At 41.7% G+C, this 19,471-nt stretch overlaps 1 protein-coding gene across 1 annotated transcript in view; it reads left to right on the top strand.

Annotated features, from left to right (window-relative positions):
- The first annotated feature begins 1,148 nt into the window (after window positions 1-1,148).
- Window positions 1,149-19,471, top strand: part of c1s.2 (complement component 1, s subcomponent .2) — a 31,767-nt gene continuing 13,444 nt past the window's right edge. Inside the window, exons 1-17 of the mRNA XM_080743297.1 lie at window positions 1,149-1,177; window positions 1,454-1,567; window positions 2,286-2,373; window positions 3,942-4,122; window positions 4,794-4,919; window positions 6,756-6,949; window positions 7,467-7,617; window positions 7,928-8,043; window positions 8,508-8,589; window positions 8,948-9,076; window positions 11,112-11,186; window positions 11,288-12,110; window positions 15,217-15,436; window positions 16,456-16,639; window positions 17,232-17,366; window positions 17,849-18,054; window positions 18,454-18,601. Of these exons, the coding sequence (XP_080599423.1) occupies window positions 1,164-1,177; window positions 1,454-1,567; window positions 2,286-2,373; window positions 3,942-4,122; window positions 4,794-4,919; window positions 6,756-6,949; window positions 7,467-7,617; window positions 7,928-8,043; window positions 8,508-8,589; window positions 8,948-9,076; window positions 11,112-11,186; window positions 11,288-12,110; window positions 15,217-15,436; window positions 16,456-16,639; window positions 17,232-17,366; window positions 17,849-18,054; window positions 18,454-18,601 (2,986 nt within the window). The 5' untranslated portion in view covers window positions 1,149-1,163. The remainder of the gene's footprint in view (window positions 1,178-1,453; window positions 1,568-2,285; window positions 2,374-3,941; window positions 4,123-4,793; window positions 4,920-6,755; window positions 6,950-7,466; window positions 7,618-7,927; window positions 8,044-8,507; window positions 8,590-8,947; window positions 9,077-11,111; window positions 11,187-11,287; window positions 12,111-15,216; window positions 15,437-16,455; window positions 16,640-17,231; window positions 17,367-17,848; window positions 18,055-18,453; window positions 18,602-19,471) is intronic.

Consider the following 19,471-nt stretch of genomic DNA (forward strand, 5'->3'; position numbering starts at 1 on the left):
TTTACTGTTGGTTCTCTCTTTGTCTTCTTTGTTTTTGTGTCTCGCTTGTCTCTCTTCCAGCAGTTGTTGAGCGCTTGTTCACTCTGAGACGAAATCGGGCTCCACCTCACCTCTTGTCTTTTCTGCTCCCACACAATGGAAAACCCGGTGATGTGCTATACCTCATCTACAGTTTTCTCTCTCTCTCTCTCCCCCCTCTCTCTTTCTCCCTCTCTCAACATGTCATCCTCTCTCGTTCTCTCGCTTTCTCTTCCCCTCCCTTGCTCCCTCCTGCCTATGTCTCTATTTCTGTCTCTCTTTCCGCCTCTCTCTCTCTCGTCTCCCCAACTCTCAGTTTAATTCAGTATAGGTAATGAATTCAGTATAGGTAGATTAGTTTATTTATTTGTCCCAAGGGAAATTATTTCCCCAGGCCAGTAGGAGCTTACAAACACACACTGTACTGTAACAGTATGACAGATGTAATTGTACAGAACAGGATTACATGGGACACTTAATTACAGAGGTCACACAATGTGACTGTGAATGCGACGTGGATAATATAACTGAAGTACCAATTGAAACCTTACAGATAGAAAGATAAACTATTTAAAAAGCAGCCTGTATTTATGTACAGTATGTCTCTCTCTGTCTTGCTTCCTCTGCCTGTCTCTCTCTCTATCTCTCTCTCTCTCTCTGCTTCCTTCCGGCTCCGTCTCTTGGGTGACGTTTGTTCTCATTTGGACCTTGCACATTTTACCGTTGCTGTTTTGGCACTCGATCATGTTAGAAATTATCCAAAGGGCGACAGATGAACACAATGGGGCACTTCCTCTCTCCCTCTCTCTCCCTCTCTCCATCCTTTGTCTTTACTGAGCCTTTGTCCTCACGGGAGTTAACTGTTTATCTGCAAAGTGTGGACAGAGTTTTATGGGCTCAGTGACAAGTCTCTCGTTTCACTCTCCCAAGCCGTTATCTGTCCATCCTCCTTCTACCCCAGCCTCACTATGTTCCAAACGTGCACGGAAACGCACACGTCCAATTACATTTATATAAAAAAATGCTTCAGTTTGCAAAATGAGAGAGAGAGAGAGAGGATGGGAGAGCGAGAGAAAGAAAGTGATATAATAGGAATAGGGGAAGGAGAGATTTAGTTGATTTGCCAAGTGAGATTTGGTCAGATCATGTTGAGATCAAGGTAAGTCATTTTTTATTTCGATTTGAATTGTATAACACATCTTAAATACTCTTTACAATTTCAGAGGCTGGAGAGCAAAATATAAAACGAAAGCCTTGTGATTTACTCTTATGATGTTATGTTCTTTCTAATTTCTTTCTTTCTTTTCAACTTTTCCCCTCATCCTCTTCCCCTTTCCTTCTTGCTTCTTTACACAATCCTATTTCTCTTTCTCTCTCTCTGCCTTTTCCCCCCTTCATCTCTCTTTCATTCAACCACTCTCTCTCTCTCTTGCAGTCTTTGCGGGGTCATCCTGTTGCCCCAGTATGTGTTCGCCATTCTCTCTGGATGGGTGGAATCACCTGGCTATCCCAGAGGTTATCCACCCCACACTAGTTTCAACTGGAGCAGGTACCTACATTAAACTCATTCACAATGAATACAGACAGTAGAGCAGTAGAGTAGTACTTTATTTATGCTAAGGATTGTTGCAGAAATGGCCTATTCTGTTATGAGTCAAAGTAGCTATGTATTTCCTTTGTGAGAATGAGCTGACAGGCGGGAGTAAAGGACAAATCAACAAGTGACTTGACTTTCTCTTTGCTCTTCCTCATGGACCCACTTGAGGATTATTCCAGTCTACCTTATGTGGATTATGCGGTCACCACGCACAGACATTTTGCACCTTAATCCTCTTTTTTGTGTGTGTTTTTAGCACCTTAACTAACTTCCATAAGTATATCATGCCCACAGTATACATCTGCTGCTATGTACGGTTATATCTTATCTCAGGTACCGGTACCATGTGTAAATATGTAGATAATTTGTTATTCGTTTTTTTTCTTCTTTGATCTAATTTCCCCACCTTCTTCCCTCTTCTATGAAAATAACGACACGATGGGAACTATGCACTGAGACGAATTTCACCCACTTCTTTACTTCTGTAAACCTGTGAATGTGACAATAAAAACCTGTGATGTGACAATTCTGAGCTGACAGGCACCCGCCTGTCAGCTAACAGGATCAGCTGACAGGATGAATTTGTTATGCATGTCTGATACAGCCAGGTATAAAAAAACACAACCCTCTTGGATAATAATGTGCTTTGTTATTCAACCGGCCCATGCAGATGTGCCCCCCCAGGTCATGTACTGTCCCTCAGCCTCACACACCTGGACCTGGAGGACAGCCATGACTGTGAGAACGATGCTCTGAAGGTCAGTGGGGCCACTAAAAAGTCCACTATTTTCTTAAATGTTTTGGAGAAGCAGGTTTTTATTTTATTTTGAATTACAGCAACGCACAGGTTTAAATGTTTCAAAAGTGGTCTAATATCAATGGGTGGGGTGTTCTGCTCCTAATGGTTAGGACTGGTTAAATACAGTGGAATAAATCTTTGAACGTGTAAATATACTTATTACTTGGCAATAAACATAAGCCAAGACATAAGCGTAATTAGTGTTTTTCTAAATGCCTAAATTGTAAATCACATAAGTTAAAGGTACACTATAATGAGTAGGATTTTCCCCAAACAATGTAGACTCATACAAAAAGAATCCCTCTTAATCGTCACTTATGACTCACTAGACGTGTGACCCTTCTTTCTGCTCACCAAATCTGGACACCAAAAACAGCTGAGCTACAAGCTCAATCGTGATGCAACACAACGTGTTGTGAGCATGTAGATCTGCTATTTTCACTGAATATTCACCTATTATGACATCAAGTCAAGGCAGGGGCGTCACAAGGGGGATAAAAGTGGGACTGAGTTACCAGGGCCCAAGGTAGAGGGGCCTTAATTATTTTATACTTTAGCTATTGAAAAATAGCAGATATACAAGCTCGGTGCCGCGCTGCGAGCTTGTATATCTGCTATTTTCTAAAAGTTGTGAAAATTTGTGCAAATCTTTGAATATATTTATTTGTAACATATATATGTAACATTTGTAACTCAAATCTTGCTTCTAGGGGGTCCCTGGAACTAAATATTTTGAGATGGGGGTCTGTGGCCAAATACATAATTTCATTTTCGGGGTCCTTCACATGAAAAAGTTTGAGAACCACTGACATAGAAACAGAAGGATTTGAAATATTCAAAGATTTGCACAATTGTTCAAGATTTTTCAAAAATAGCAGATCTACAAGCTCGCAGCGTGGCACTCGGTGCCACGTTGTGAGCTGGTATATCTGCTATTTTTCAATAGTTAAAGCACAAAATAATGTGTTCCCAGTCTAAATGGGTTAAACCCCCTCCCCCTATGAAGAACATTCATGGGTGCCCGCAGTGAATCCTTGTACGCAAGCTCAACTCTTTCAGGGTGAGCAAGCACAATATGGAAACGGTTTATAAGAACCTCGTAGAGGGAATCTTAACCTTCAACATGGCAATGTGGTACGGTAATCTTAATGTAGAGGCAAGCTGCAGAGAATAGTAAATCTGGCATCAAAAATCATATAAAAAAAATTAAAACAATTAAGTTGTATCTATAATGAAGTGCTTAGGAAAAAAGCTGTCGAGATAATAAATGACCCCTCTCACCCACTCCATAGGGAGTTCGATTTACTTACTGTTGTCCTGGTTGCCTTAAATATGCTTTGTGTGTAATTGTTTGTTGCTGTTATCTGTTGTTTTAATGTTGTGAATGTATATAATGAGACTAAAGACAAATCTCCACACTGTGGACAAATAAATGAAACGAACTAACTAACTAACTAACCCAGGGCCCAGAATTTGGTGCAACGCCCCTGAGTCAAGGCTTTAAGTTTATTGTCCTATTTCCCGCAGATCATGTTAGATGGGATTCCCATTTCCACCGTGTGTGGCCAAAAGACCTTTGAGGAGCTGAAGTCATCTGTTAACCCTCCCCTCCTCTCCTCCTCTGGAGGTTGCCTCTCTCTGACGTTCCACTCCGATTTCTCCAACGTCAGGAGACACACTGGCTTCCGAGGCTTCTACACCGTGCAAGGTGAGAAGAGGAGTACTGGTAGAGCAAGGGCCTTCAACAGGGGTCCAGGACCCCTAGGGGGTCCTAAGAGTTCCTCCAAATCTTTGTGTGATATAAACATTTTTTCTCCTTTTTTATATTAACCATTTGAACCCTAGTGTCCATATTCTGAGAACTTGCAGCTGTAGATCGGCTATTTTCAGCAAAGAGGTTTGGTGTAGAGGGAAAAAGAGCAGACTAAGTAGTAAGTACACAGTGAAAGGTCAAGTTTATTAAGTATTGACAGTTCAAGTGGTTAAATATCTGAAAACACAAATTGACATGAATCCAAAATACACTGATGATTGTGCTATCAAACGATGAAACTATATGGAATCTATGAAAAGGTTGTGCACAAAAGTAGTGAAAACAGCAGATCTACAAGCACACAACCCCTGCTTCATCTTTCTCTCAACTAAGGGGTCCTTGGCCTGAAAATGTTGAAGATCCCTGTGGTAGAGGATTGGACTTTAAGATCCCATCTGTATTCATATGTTGACATACAGTATGTTATGTCTAACATTCCCTCAGCTCATAATCTCCTTACATCAAACCACATTCTATTGTGTACTTTGTGTGATGTGCACACCCAGAGCTTACAACATCTTTTTACCAAAGTTGGAAATGTGATTTTGTGCCCCATGTGTCCTCAGACTTTGATGAATGTGAGGATGACCCAGACCATGGATGCTCACACTTCTGCCAAAACTTCATCGGAGGCTACCGCTGCTCCTGTCGCCATGGTTACCAGCTGGACACAGACAAACAAACCTGTAGAGGTACACTTAATGTTGGACCAAAAGCTCTTCAGAACCGGCCCTCTGGGGATGTCTGGCAGTGTTTGTTTTGTGAAACTATTGTAATTAAGGTATTTTGATTTGTATGGTGACAATCTGGGAACCCATCGTCAAATGAAAAACAGCGCCCTCTCTGTTTCGAGAGATTAGTATGGTGATGGTCTACTTCTCCTTTGGCCAAATGGAAATAGTGATTTTTATAAAGTAGTTTTAGATACAAAAGGGCTTCACATAATGAGGGTATAAGGTAAACATTTGCAGACTTTAACATGCGCGCGCACACACACACACACACACACACACACACACACACACACACACACACACACACGCACACACACACACACACACACACACACACACACACACACACACACACACACACACACACACACACTAGAAAGGACAAGATGGAAGGAGACAGCACATACCTGGCACATGATCTTAATGTGGGACAAATGCTCTCTCTCTCTCTCTCACACACACACACACACACACACACACACACACACACACACACACACACACACACACACACACACACACTTTCATTTTCACCAGCGTTGTGCTGCTATTTCATTAGGTTATGCAACTACAGTAGATAGACAGTCAACAGTACAGAGAAAACAGAAGTGAAAACTCTACCAAGGGTCAAGGCAAGGTTTTGGTGCTTATTTGTCTCCTTCTGCTGCAGTCTTGCAAAATATGTTCTCTAATGTTTTTGAAATGTAGCCAGGAAAAATAAATGTCATTCTGATGATTCATGACGAACGATGAACGTCTGAACGTGATAAAACATGCAAGTTATCTTTAATACAGGTGTCAGAAATTGCCAAAGGTCTGGACCATTCTTTCCACTTTTAACTAGTAACAGCCCATGTTGGCTTGAAGCCCAGAATTGCCACTTAGCGGCTATATTTAGGAATTCAGCCAACATGAACATAACATTACAATGCTGCTCTAAACTTAAAGGTCAAAGTCCACTGCTTCTGCTGACAAAGGTTTGCATCCACAGGTCCTTTGAGAGTGTGCTCAACTAACATTAGACACAGTGGAAGGGCTGCATGTGCCCCTCATGGGCCACTGCGGCCACCACAGACTGGGAGCAAAGAGAAGAGGAAGGGAACCCATTAGAAAGAAGAAGTGAGAATAGAAAATTGAGGAAGTAGAAGAAGTCACGGGGGAAATATTTATTTCTGGGAAATGGACAAAGATTAATAAAGAATGACATTTTAGGTTAACATGTGGCTGTGGTGATAATCATTGAAGATCAAGTTTAAAAGTTAGGGTAAGTGATATTTTTTGTTTAAAGTGGTATTCTGATTGTAAACATTGCTATAGAGTGTGGCATCTCTCTGTCTCTCTTTAATAAACAGAACATTCATTTTCAGGTGGGTTCCAAATTTCAGCCAATCAGGAGAAAGTACCCATTTATCAGCTTAATTAAAGGGTTCCAGTTCCAATTTTGTCTGTTCATGTCTTCCTGTCGTCACTTCCAATTGGACTCGTTTAATCTCTATCCTGTTACTTTGAGTGCTCTCTCCTGATTGGATAAAAGCAGTATCCCGAACCTGAAAATGCATTTTCTGTTGAATAAAGAGCAGGAGAGACATGGAGACTCCTGTTACTGAACAAACACTCTTTAACAATGAGTACAATCAGAATATGGAGCTATTCAGCACTTATTTGTACAAAAGAATATCACTCAACCTACCTTTTAAGATAATGATAACAATAATGATGATGGAAGTAAAAACAAATGCATGCACACACGGACCCAGCAGCACTGACTCGGTCTCTCTGGCTTCCCCACCTCAGTGAGATGCACAGAGGACCGCTCAGGGTCCATGAAGGGCGTGGTCTCCAGCCCCTCCCACCCTGCTCCGTACGCGGAGAACGCCCGCTGCTCCTACACCCTGTCAGTGGAGGATCACCTCCAGCTGGAGCTGCACTTCTCTGGGGGCTTCGACGTCGAGCAGAGCCCCGACGGACAGTGCGTCGATTCATTGACGGTATAGGCAACTGACTGCAGTATTGCACCCTTGTGCCCTTTATATTAAAGCATTGTGTTTTTCACTTTTTTACATGTGTTTTTTACGATATTTTGGAGGGGCCGGCCCGGGCCAATTTGTATTGTACCCTGTATTTGGCCACGAAAGGAGTTTGTGCCAGGGACCCGATACAAGATTTGTGTTGTTACTTAATATGTTCAAGAAATATTCCATATCTTTCTAACGTTTTCAACATTTGTTCTTTTGAAAAAGAAAAAAATGTAGACCAGCTATTTTCAAATAGCCGACGTGGGCTTAAAAGCCCTTTTGTGGTTCCCTTGGAACCACCCCTCAAGGACGCCTGGGGGTTCCTGGACCTCCACTCTGAGAACAACTGCCATCATCAACCAGCCTAGTCAATAGTTACAATTTGATCTGGTGTCGTTGGTGAGAAGGAGATGAGGCTTACTGTAACAACAGATCATCCCAACCTCCCCTCTGGACCTTTGCACTACTGTAGTTCTCTTGTTTTTTCCAGGTTGAAACTTCCTTCGGGACTCTGGGACCGTTCTGTGGCCTGGCCGCCCCGCCATCACCCTTACACACTCGGTCAAGTCACATCCGCATCCTCTTTAACTCTGACGGCTATGGCTCCAACACCGGCTTCTCTATCCACTACAAGACCAGAGGTATAAAACACGGGAGGGATCAAGTGCTACGTGTGTGTTACTCTGTGTTTCTCTGGGTCCTGTGCATTTCAAATGAAATATCAGTAGTCACCAACCAAGGTTGGCAGGTAGCCTGACAAATTGGTCGGCTGATTGCCACGTCAGCGTATGAGGTAATGGTCTTGCATAGCACCGCTGTAATAATAACGCATCCGTATATACACCCACAATATAGTAATGTGCATGTATGGAACTTGTCAAGTGTATCTGCCTGCTATATTTGCAGCTACTGTATGATACAAACAGTCAATGTAAATGTGTGTGTTTGCAGCCCAGAGCTGTCCAGCTCTAGTAACCCCCCACTCCTCTGTGGCTCCTGGGCGACCAGAACATCACCATGGCGACCCTGTGACAGTGACCTGTGACCTTGGACGAACTCTGGACACGGTGAGATCACAGATAATATAAGTAATGAACTGTACATAATTCAATTGTCAATTAAAATGTGTTTAATAATTTCATAATTCAGTTACAGTCCTGTAATATACTGTAAATTTGTATGGTAGTCAGTTATCTGATGTGTCTGAATGAGATATCGTATTTATATTCAGACTGAATGGGAAAATGAATGAGATATCTCATTCCTCTCTCACTGAATGATTGAGTGCTTCATTGCTAAAACAAGCATGGGGTTTTGGTTGAGTGGGGGAACATACATTTTTTTGGGGGGAGGGAGAACCTGGGGAACATAGGGAGGACCCCTCCCAGTTACCTGTCATTCTATAAATGTATCTGAAAAAAGACAGAAAAGCTTTATAAATATTAAAAAACTAAAACATATATATAAATAAAAAGTTTGGGAACAACTGGGTTATACTGTACGTATGTCGTCTCCTTCTCCTTTGTAAAAGGATGCCAAGACATTGAGCCCGACAGAGTTCAAGACAATGTGTCAGAGGACAGGCACCTGGAGCCCTGTGTATCCTTGTGTCCGTGAGTTTGACAGACCACAACAATCACATTTCACACAACTTATCAGGCTGATTATGAATCACTGTGATTACACTGATTTTATATACAAGTTTTATATGCAAACAACAGTTTGCATTCACCCCTCACTGTAAAGGAATGATTAGTATGTGAATATAAAACTATTTAACATTTATTTTAACAAATCAATATTAATTACAGCACCTTTAATTTTACACTCAGGATTGTATTATGTGAGAACTATTTGATATGAGAAGACCATGAAGAAGAGAGGCACCAAGCTGACTGAAGACTTACTAAGGAAGCTGGCTGCACTTAAAGTGCAAAATGTAAACATTCTTCTAAACCTTTCTCTTTTTAGCTGTGAATTGTGGACCACCAGACGTGGCTGAGGATGACATCCTTCAGGTGGTGGTGGGATCAGTCACTCTGTATGGAGATGAGATTCAGTTTGAGTGTGGTTCAAAGTACTACACACTGGAAGGAGATGGTGAGTAGACACAGTCAAATCCTCACTGTTCATTTAACTCTGACTTAAAAATGGGTAGATTTTTTTATAGTCTCACAGTTAAATGAACGCTTATGGTTTTAGGCAGGACACTGCTTGTTAAATGGTTGCTGTGCCATGCACACTGTTGCAGCTGTTGAGGCCGTACTAATACATGCTGTACAGACATATAGACATAGAGTGTGTGTGTGTGTGTGTGTGTGTGTGTGTGTGTGTGTGTGTGTGTGTGTGTGTGTGTGTGTGTGTGTGTGTGTGTGTGTGTGTGTCTTATTGTGTAAGTGTGTATCTTATTATTATTATTATTATTACCCTTATTACAAGACCAGAGGTATAAAACACGGGAGGGATCAAGTGCTACGTGTGTGTTACTCTGTGTTTCTCTGGGTCCTGTCCTGTGCATTTCAAATGAAATATCAGTAGTCACCAACCAAGGTTGGCAGGTAACCTGACAAATTGGTCGGCTGATTGCCTCTTCAGCGTATGAGGTAATGGTCTTGCATAGCACCGCTGTAATAATAACGCATCCGTATATACACCCACAATATAGTTAGCTACTTTGTTAATCTAGCTGACTTTGAGTCAAACAAACACAACATCTGCTCTGGTATTCCACAGGGCTCAATCCTTGGTCCTTTATTATTCTCCCTCTATATACTGCCGCTGGGAGAACTTATTTCCGCTCACGGTGTGAATTTCCATTTCTATGCTGATGACACCCAGCTGTACCTTTCGGTAGCTCCGGACGACCCCTGTGCTCTAGACCCATTGCTGACCTGTGTGTCTAGCATAAAATGCTGGATGAGTGAGAACTTTCTCAAGCTAAATGAGGACAAGACAGAAGTTCTCATAATTGGTTCTACTGCGCAGAGAGAATCCATAATAAGTAGACTTGGTAACCTGTCTAAAGAAACTAACACTTCTGTAAAGAACCTGGGAGTGATCATTGACGCTGAATTGAATTTTAATACACACATTAATCATGTCACCAAGATTGCCTTCTTTCACCTTAGAAATATTGCGCGAATTAGAGCCTATCTGACATTGGACGATGCAAAAACGCTGATCCACGCTTTTGTTTTCTCTCGGCTTGATTACTGCAACGCACTTCTCTCTGGTCTGCCAAAGAAAACAATTGACAGTTTACAACTTGTTCAAAATGCGGCAGCCAGAGTTTTAACTAAAGCTAAGATGAGAGAACATATTACTCCAATCTTAGCGTCGCTACACTGGCTCCCGGTTGTTTTTAGGATTGATTTTAAAATTCTTTTACTTGTTTATAAAGCTCTAAATGGTCTGGCACCTTCGTACCTCTATGACTGCCTGCATAGATACGTTCCAAACCGCCCACTCAGGTCTTCTAGTGCTGACCTACTCGATGTGCCTAAAATGAAATATAAAAAATATGGTGAAGCAGCTTTCTGCTTCTACGGACCGACAGTTTGGAATAAACTCCCACTACACCTAAGACAGGCAGCATCTGTGGTTAGCTTTAAAGCACAGCTCAAGACCTATTTCTTTACTCTTGCTTTTAGCTGAATTTTTTAATCTCTTTGATGCTATTGACGTCCACACTGTTCTGAAATTGTTCTTCAATGTTTTATGTTTTTATTTTTCTGCTTTATTGTATTCATGTGTATTTTTTTTCTCTGTTTTTTCTGTTGCTCTGTAAAGCACTTTGAGCTGCATTTCATGTCATGAAAGGTGCTATACAAATAAAGCTTTATTATTATTATTATTATTATTATTATTATTATTACCCTTATTATTATTAGAGTTTAGTGGTGTTGTTATATGAATCTTTTCAGTCGTTCTGTACCTTTTAGTGATCTATCTACAGTATCTTATCTATGTAGGTACAATCTGTTCTTCCTTGCCCCATGACAAAGCTTTCTACAAGGTTTCATGCAATAAATACTGTAGGGCGAAGAAAGAAATTAATATAATGTTATCATGGAGCCCAGAACAGACTCGATATCTTTCTTTGTGTGTCAATACTATGCCTTGTGCTCTCTTACAGAAAGGTACATTTGTAATGCCGACGGTGACTGGGTATCAGTTAGCGGGGAGACAGAATTACCAAGATGCACTGAAGGTATGATTTCAGTATCACTTTATATCTTCTCTAGTATCAGTCTCCATTTATTTGGATGCATTTCCCCCATACTATTATCATTTCCTTTCTGTGTGTTTCAGTGTGTGGCAAGCCAGAAGAAGACATCTCGAGTGCTGCCAGGATTTGGGGAGGTAAAGAAGCCGAACTGGGGAATATTCCATGGCAACTCTACATCAAAGGACCATCAGCAGGAGGAGCATCGTTGATCAAGGATGGGTGGGCAGTGACTGCAGCTCACGTTGTGAGTGGATCTGAAGCATGGGAAGTGAAAATGTATGGTGGACTGATTGATACGAACGAAGTGGCAGGATCCCAGTCTGATGTGGTCGTCATGGGTGTCAAAAATGTCATAATCCATTCTGGATATGATAATACTGTTACAGTAGCTCGCAACAATTATGACAATGACATTGCTCTCCTCAGGCTGTCTTCTAGGGTGAAGCTAGGGCCCAACCTCCTTCCTATCTGTCTGCCCGAGGTGAATGACACACAAGTGCAGGATAACCAACTAGGCACTGTGTCAGGCTGGGGCATGACGCAAGAAAGGAAACTGAGCCAAATCTTAAAATATGCTCACATTCAGGCTTACTCCCGTAATGAGTGTCAGAACGTACCCAACATGCTCAAAACCAAACCAATGATTTTCACAGAGAACATGTTCTGTGCTGGAGCGCGTGGGATGGACAGCTGCAAAGGAGACAGTGGCGGTCCATTCATTGTGCCTCAGCTGGGCTTTGGGAACAAGGATGGACAAGGGCCCTATCGTCTCAAAGGCATCGTGTCCTGGGGAAACTATTGTCGAAGGGAGCAGTTTAAAGGCTATTACGTTAATGTGGGGAATTACTTACAGTGGATCCACGAGACAATAGAGCAAGTAGAGAGTGAGGAAAAAGAGATGAAGAAGTAAACGTTTACCACGAGTAACTGAACTAATCAAGTAATAAACGTCTTCTTCTTTCGTGTATCATCGTCCTTGATGATTGGGTGGCGACATCTGTTTCACAAGATTTTCTTCTTACTTGGAGGGGAGGCCACGTGGAGGCTGTTGTCTTCTCCCCCAAGTAATAAACTAATCACATAAAACAATATTAATAATCCAATGTAATAGCATACTCAGCATGTATCATGATTACAGTGTAACTACACATATTACTTTCCATTAAACCTAATGATTTGAAGCTTAATCAGAGATCTCTGTTGTTTTTTACGTTACTTTTTGACAACATGTCAGAGAGACGGAGTAACTTCAATGAGATGAGCTGGACATCACCTTGTTTCGTGCTTATAGAACTTATATTCTGTATAGAACTGCCTGATCCAGCAGCTGGATAACGAAATGTGAGTTTTGGCTATACATTTATTTAAATCATCATTCTGCAATATATATGGGAACACTGCTGATGTTTTAATCCCATGGTTCTATTGGATGATGTGAAAATCAGACATGACACTTTCCAATAAGTTCTGTGTGTCACGAGGTCACTCTCTGCATGGGAAAAATCAGTACCAGCCTACACAGAATGAGACATTTTGCATTAGATCTTTTTTTCTTCATTTATTTACAGAATGATATGATTTACATGGGCAAAGTTCCCCTTTAAGGCAGTAAAGGGCAAATTGTAGGGCTATAGTGCAATTTATTCAAGGTGACCCATTTGATGGCTGCCACAGTTCGCTTGTAGGTATTTGGCAGAGGCTTGTATATTATTATTATTATAATATAGATGTAATAAGGATTTCTTATCAAATGTCTTTGATGTATGTATGTGTGTGTGTGTGGAAATTACCGGATATAGTAGGCAGGCTCTAGACTAGATCTGAGCAATGAACAGTAAATGAGCAGGAAACCAGGCTTTCCACAGTTACAAAGGGGGGCTCTGTTTCATCTCGATAAACTTAAAAGTGAATGAATTGAAATAGTTATACATATAGGATACTATCCATAAATGTTAGTCAAACAAAAATGCTCATTTTGGAAAATAATACATTCATTAACATGTTTTCTTCAATCCTTCCATTCACTATATTTCTCATCATTACCCCCCGCCAACAATACAGTATGGTTCTTGTTATTTGATGTTTATTTTTAATCCATTGCTTGCATTTTAACTCTGCAGTACACTGAAGAATGACATGAAAGAGAGGGGTTGCTGTTTCATAGGCCAGACCAATGGACTATGTCCTCAGTGCTGGAAAGTATACTGAGTACATTTACTTAATACTGTACAGGTAATCTCAGAGTCAAATGTTGTACTTTTTACTCCACTACAATTATTAGAAAACTTTAATTACTAGTTACTTACTAGGATTATTATTACAAAACATACATTATTAACCACGTCAGCCCTATTTCAACTTTGGCTATTTGACGAGTTATGAGCATATTTTCAAAATACTTTTATACATACTGTACATTTGAAACCTGTTAAATAGGACATTCTTCATGGGCTTTGATACTTTTAATACATTCTGATGCCAATATTTTTTACTTGTAAACAATTTTACCACCACTGATTCCAGAGCATTGCAGCATTTTTCCCTGCAGTCATTCCCATGAAATCTGTCAAAATGAAACTGAAAGTATCCTGAAAGGAACATTTTTGTTGAATCCATGTGCTCAGCCCTTTTTTGCTCACAACATCTCAGTTATCACAACTGCTGTTTCTCAGCATTTCCCGTCATCTGGAATATTGGATTCTCTCACTGCTGCTTCAAAAGACAACTTTTATGTGCCAAGTCAAACAAACAGATCAGATGTCTGCCATGCTTTTTGACTCTCCATTGCTACATACTGGAAACACACCGACTGCTTGTGCATTTGTGTTCCTGTGGAATTGAGATACCTGGTCCATTACTAGGCCGTAGCTGTTCACAACATATATTTTTACGTCTCCAGCCATGGGGTGGACCTACAGAGCCATCTGGTAAGTCTGCCTGGCTGGTGTGACTACCAAGCCAATTGTATGTTGAAGAGAAATAGTTTCTCTGGTTCATTCAACCCTCTACCCATGGACTATAAGAGCAATACTGAGCATCCCATATTGAATCTGTGCGTCAGAACTTAAAAGAGTCTTTGACTATTGGGGAAACGTTAACAGTTGTGTTTTTTAGTGTATATTATGGGTCTTGCCTTTTCTTCAACGCAAGATTTTAGGTCACGTTGCCTTCATTGCAGAGAATTAGACTAGACCAGATCTACAAGCTCACAACGTGTTGCGTTGTGACGCATTGTGAGCATGTAGATCTGCTATTTTAAGTGAATGTTCACACCCGAATAGAGATACTAGGGTTCAGTGGTTCATACAGTTGTGTGTTGGTAGGTTTCCACAGCAAATTAGCCTTTCTTTTTTTTACTTACTCACCCATTTCATTTGTTACCAGAGGAGAGAGTGCAGAAATTGTTTTGATTAAGGTGCCACAAAAAAAACATACAGTAGGACAAGACAGCAACGTTCAAATAACACAACAGAGTATAAACCAAATTAAAAAGATACTTCACTTGCCAGTACACAATATCAATATGATGCAGTTGCATCAGTTCTGCCATTGCATCAGTGGTGTTTGTTCTGCTCTGTTTGAATCAACATTGGATGAGGAGCTCTGGTGAGTGCAAAACAACAAACAGATTGAAATCTCAAAAATATCTCTTTGACTTACTTTTTTGTTATTTTTATTGAATCTTTAAGCACCTACGGAAATGGGGAAAAACGTTTAAAATGATTATGTTCAGAGACCAGACCAATGTCTGTCTTGGTTAAATAAATCATAGCAAGACAAATTGATATAGAATAGAAACTTTATTGTCCACTCCACACCATTTGCCTTGGCTTTGACACACACACACACACACACACACACACACACACACACACACACACACACACACACACACACACACACACACACACACACACACACACACACACACACACACACACACACACAAAAACACAGCTAATAGAGTTCCCGCACTCTTCTATGTCTGTGTCCATCCATGTCCATTTTGGAGGCTTCTCTGTGTGTCTGTGTGTGAGTGTTGGAGGATTCCCCGCTCGGAGGCTGAGCCTCCCATGCACGGTGAGGTCCAGTCCCCCCTGTACCCCCAGCCCTACCCTGCTCAGCTGCTCACAGAGTGGCACTTGGCCGTCCCGGAAGGCTACCAGATCAAGCTCACCTTTGAACACCTTGACATCGAGGCCTCTGCGGAATGTTACTATGACTCCCTCACGGTTAGTGACAAATATTCCTTTAACCACCTAAACCCTACTGTATACACTTCGTTGTATGTCAAATAGCAAGAATTGCAGATCCACACGCTTTAGCAAAGCACAGCTATTCAGCTATTTTTACTGAATGTTCACCTGTTGTTATGTTCAGAATATTGATCATGCTAGCCTAGGGTTCATGAGGTTAATTATTATTTTGTGTGCTGCATCTTATCTATTAGCCTGGACAGAGGAACGGGTAGTGAGAGGGGTCATGTCATATGTGGCCATCCCACTAAACAATTTGAACTAGAAGTCTAAGTTTATACGTATAAAAAATGGTCTACCAGAGGTATAGATATGCACGTTTTTTAGACGTCTAAACTTAGACTAGACGTCTAATATACGTCTAATAGACGTCTAAGTTTATACCTGGGTCTAAATTATACATCTAATAGACGTCTATATTTAGACCTTAACGGCCGGACGTCTATTATAAGTCTCAACTTAGACCCAGGTATAAACTTAGACGTATATTAGACGTCTAGTCTAAGTTTAGACGTCTAAAGAACTTGCATATCTATACCTCTGGTAGACCATTTTTATATGTATAAACTTAGACGTCTAGTATAAGTTTAGACGTATATTAGATGCCTAATATACCTCAAAATGTTTGCTGGGATATGGCCACTACCAAATGTCTGAGCCAACGGGCACATAATTATCGTGTAAAAGTTTTATCGTAAAGCCCTACTTCTTCATACAAGACTATTGCACAAAACGAGTGAAAATAGCAGATCTACAAGCACACAACATCTTGAGGCGTTGTGTATGCTCGTAGAACGGCTATTTTCAATAGTTTTAAATCCTTTTTAAAATAATGAAAACAAAACGAATGGTTTTGGACATACCGTACAAGGTTTCCACCAGTCAACAACGATATGAAGATTGCTATGAGTCTACACAGTAGTTGTAGTGGTAATAGTAGTAATATTTATATGTATAGCAGCAGCATTCAGTGTCTTTTTTCCAAACACTCCCAGTGTGTGTATGGCAAGAAAGTCCTGGGGAAGTTCTGCGGACAGGAGAACTCGGCCGATGGTCATCACCCCGGCGACCAGCCCATCGTGTCTCCAGGCAACACGCTCAGCCTCATCTTCCAGACGGACGACAGTAACCCTGAACCCCATCAGCCCACTGGTTTCTCTGCTCACTACCAGGCTATAGGTATCGTAGGATGTACCCCGCTTTTACAGAATGTTTTCAGTAACCCTGAACCCTGACCCCCTGACAAATCCAACGTATTGTTAGATTAATTTAGTGCATCCTAGTCACATTTCAGAGCACGCAAGTATCGCGTTCGGCTGCATATGTAGGTACTGTATGTAGGTAGGTATGTAGGTAGAAATAATATAGGTAGGTACTGTAAGTAGGTAGGTATGTAGGTAGGTACTGTAGGTAGGTAGGTAGGTAGCTGTGTGTGTTTGAGCCCGGCTGTTAATGATGGGAACGTCATCATTAACAGCCAATGAGGGACCAGCATTCCTGGTGATGCCACTGGTGATGTCAGCAGAGTGCACCTCATGGTGCGCTCTGCTGGCTCACAAGTAGGCCAAATATGGCCTACTTCGACAGTTGGCACAGCTCGACAGAGTGCAGTTCTAGTTTACGTTACAGCCATTTAGTGGCTCTTCTATATACTTTGTTAGCCAGGGTCTCCCAGGCTTCCATGGTCAGTTCCTTTTCCCCCCTCTACACTAAATCCCTCAAATATAGCTGATCTACAAGCCCACTCACTGTCTATATCTCTGTCTGTCAGACACTGATGAGTGTTCAGAACCAGACCCTGACGATGGCCCTCTCTGCTCCCAGCTGTGCCATAACACCCTGGGCTCCTACCTCTGCTCCTGTCACCATGGCTATGAACTCCGCCCAGACCAGCGCACCTGTGTCTGTGAGTACAGAAACCACAGACAGACCAATCTGGGAACCCATCTGCAAACTATAAAAACAGGTTTTCAGACAGACACTTGTGCATGCACACACACGCACACACACTGTGTTGTGCTGCTTTCTGACAAAAGCCAAATCATTACAGACTCACTCAGATTTTCACACTCTGCATACTTGTCCTCTTTAAATAACATGTTAAAACCCGCAAACTGACACGCTACGTCCAACCGCGGAGGCTCATGCACTGAAGGAAACATGAGCTCAGTTCGGGGCCCTCCCCGGGTTGGCAGAGGGAGAGCAGAGCCCAGGATTACAGCTTAGGCAATTGGCACTGGGTGAAAAATGGGTTACAAAATTGTGGGATAAAGATTTAGAGGGAAACAAAAAACTAGCAGATCAACAATTTTCCCTATTCATTGTACAACAAAATATAGAGCTTTATAGAGGTTAATATCAAACTGCCCTTCTGCACTTAATTCCCAGTATCCTGTGGTGATGGTATATTTGATGAGCCTGAGGGGCAGCTGTCCAGTCCAGGGTATCCTGAACCGTCACCTCTGGGTCTGTCCTGCCAGTATGTTATCTCTGCAGAGGCCGGCTTCACCATCACCCTCAGATTCAGTGACAAGTTCCACATAGAAAGCATCGATACAGAACAAGGTCCCCAGTGCCAGCATCACTGGTTACAGGTAATGGTCAGTGTTTTGAGTGATTTTCAATGTGCAATTGAGATTGTAATCGGAGAAAATCCTTAGCTGTAATTACCGGAATGAGAGTACAGCCATATTAGGGCTGAAACTAATGATTATTTTCATAATTCATCTTTTTTTCCCCTAATAAAGTACAGTATCACAGGTAGCCCAAAAATCTTGAAATACATTAACCCTGCAAAAGCAAGCAATTCACATTTTGGTAATTTGATTTACATTTTTTAAGTTTAAAGAAAGAAAGAACACACAATGGTCACGTCACAACTGTGGCGCTTCAAAAGAATTAACCGCATAGCTAGATCATGTATTTCTTTTACCCTGGAAGTTATTAGGCTGAAGGCATGATGTTAATATTATCATGTCCTTTCTTTCACCCAGGTCACCATCCCAGAGAGAGACCCCATGAAGCTATGTGGAGGGAAGAGTCCCGGCCTGATGGTGACCAACTCCAGCACAGTCACTCTGGACTATCACACAGATTGGGCTGGATTCAGCCATGGCTGGAGTCTGGACTACAGCACCCACAGTGAGAGGACAGCACTGCATAGATTTTAGAAATAATTTTATAATGAATTGTTTTCATAACATTAGCGTCAGTGCTAAGTTTGATAAACACTGCATACTGTATGTGGAACTTTCGCCCAGGGTTGAGATAATGCATGGGGAGTTGCTACCATCTAGCGTCTAAAAGAAGTCATGCATACACGTTCTACAGGGGCTTATGCGCATGCGTCAATACTTTGTAATTCAGTGTGAAGAAAGGTTTGGAGGACGGTGGATGGGAACTGTAAAATAACCTGACAACTGACCTACAGTCAACATGAACAAAGGATAGCTTTCATGCTACTTATGCGCAGATTGGCAATTTATTTTACTTCTTTCTTACTCCAGTTTAACTCAGGGTTTATTCGTGCGTGTGTTTTGTGTGTGAATGCGTGCGTGCAAGGCATAAAGACTTAAGACACGTCACTTTGTTTGTGAATCATTTATTGTAGGACATAACCGTCGAGTGGTTTCATGCCTAAACCACTGACCACCAAGCCTCCCTTACGGAGGGATACTCACACTCCCAAGATAGGAAGAAATAGCCCTATTTCGGTAAAATTCCGTACAGTTATTTTACATGACCTGGCATAACCAGCCGTTATGTGAGTCTTGTGTCCCGTGGGGAGCGAGACACAAAGACGTGCGGTGAAACAGGCCAATCTGCGCGGCGATAGCTATATGCTAGCCTCGCCTTTTGTTTGGGGAAGGGTGTTATAACCACGACGGGTCGGACGGGAGCTGGTGCCAACCTCGCTGTGTGGGGGTGGACCGGGCGGACGACCGGTGGAAAAGAAGCAAGCCTGCTCAGCAACAACGGCGAGATACATCTACGCAGCGCAAGAGCGGAGAC

Source organism: Nannobrachium achirus (genome assembly GCF_963921795.1).
Source record: "Nannobrachium achirus genome assembly, chromosome: 2".
Taxonomy (NCBI): domain Eukaryota; kingdom Metazoa; phylum Chordata; class Actinopteri; order Myctophiformes; family Myctophidae; genus Nannobrachium; species Nannobrachium achirus.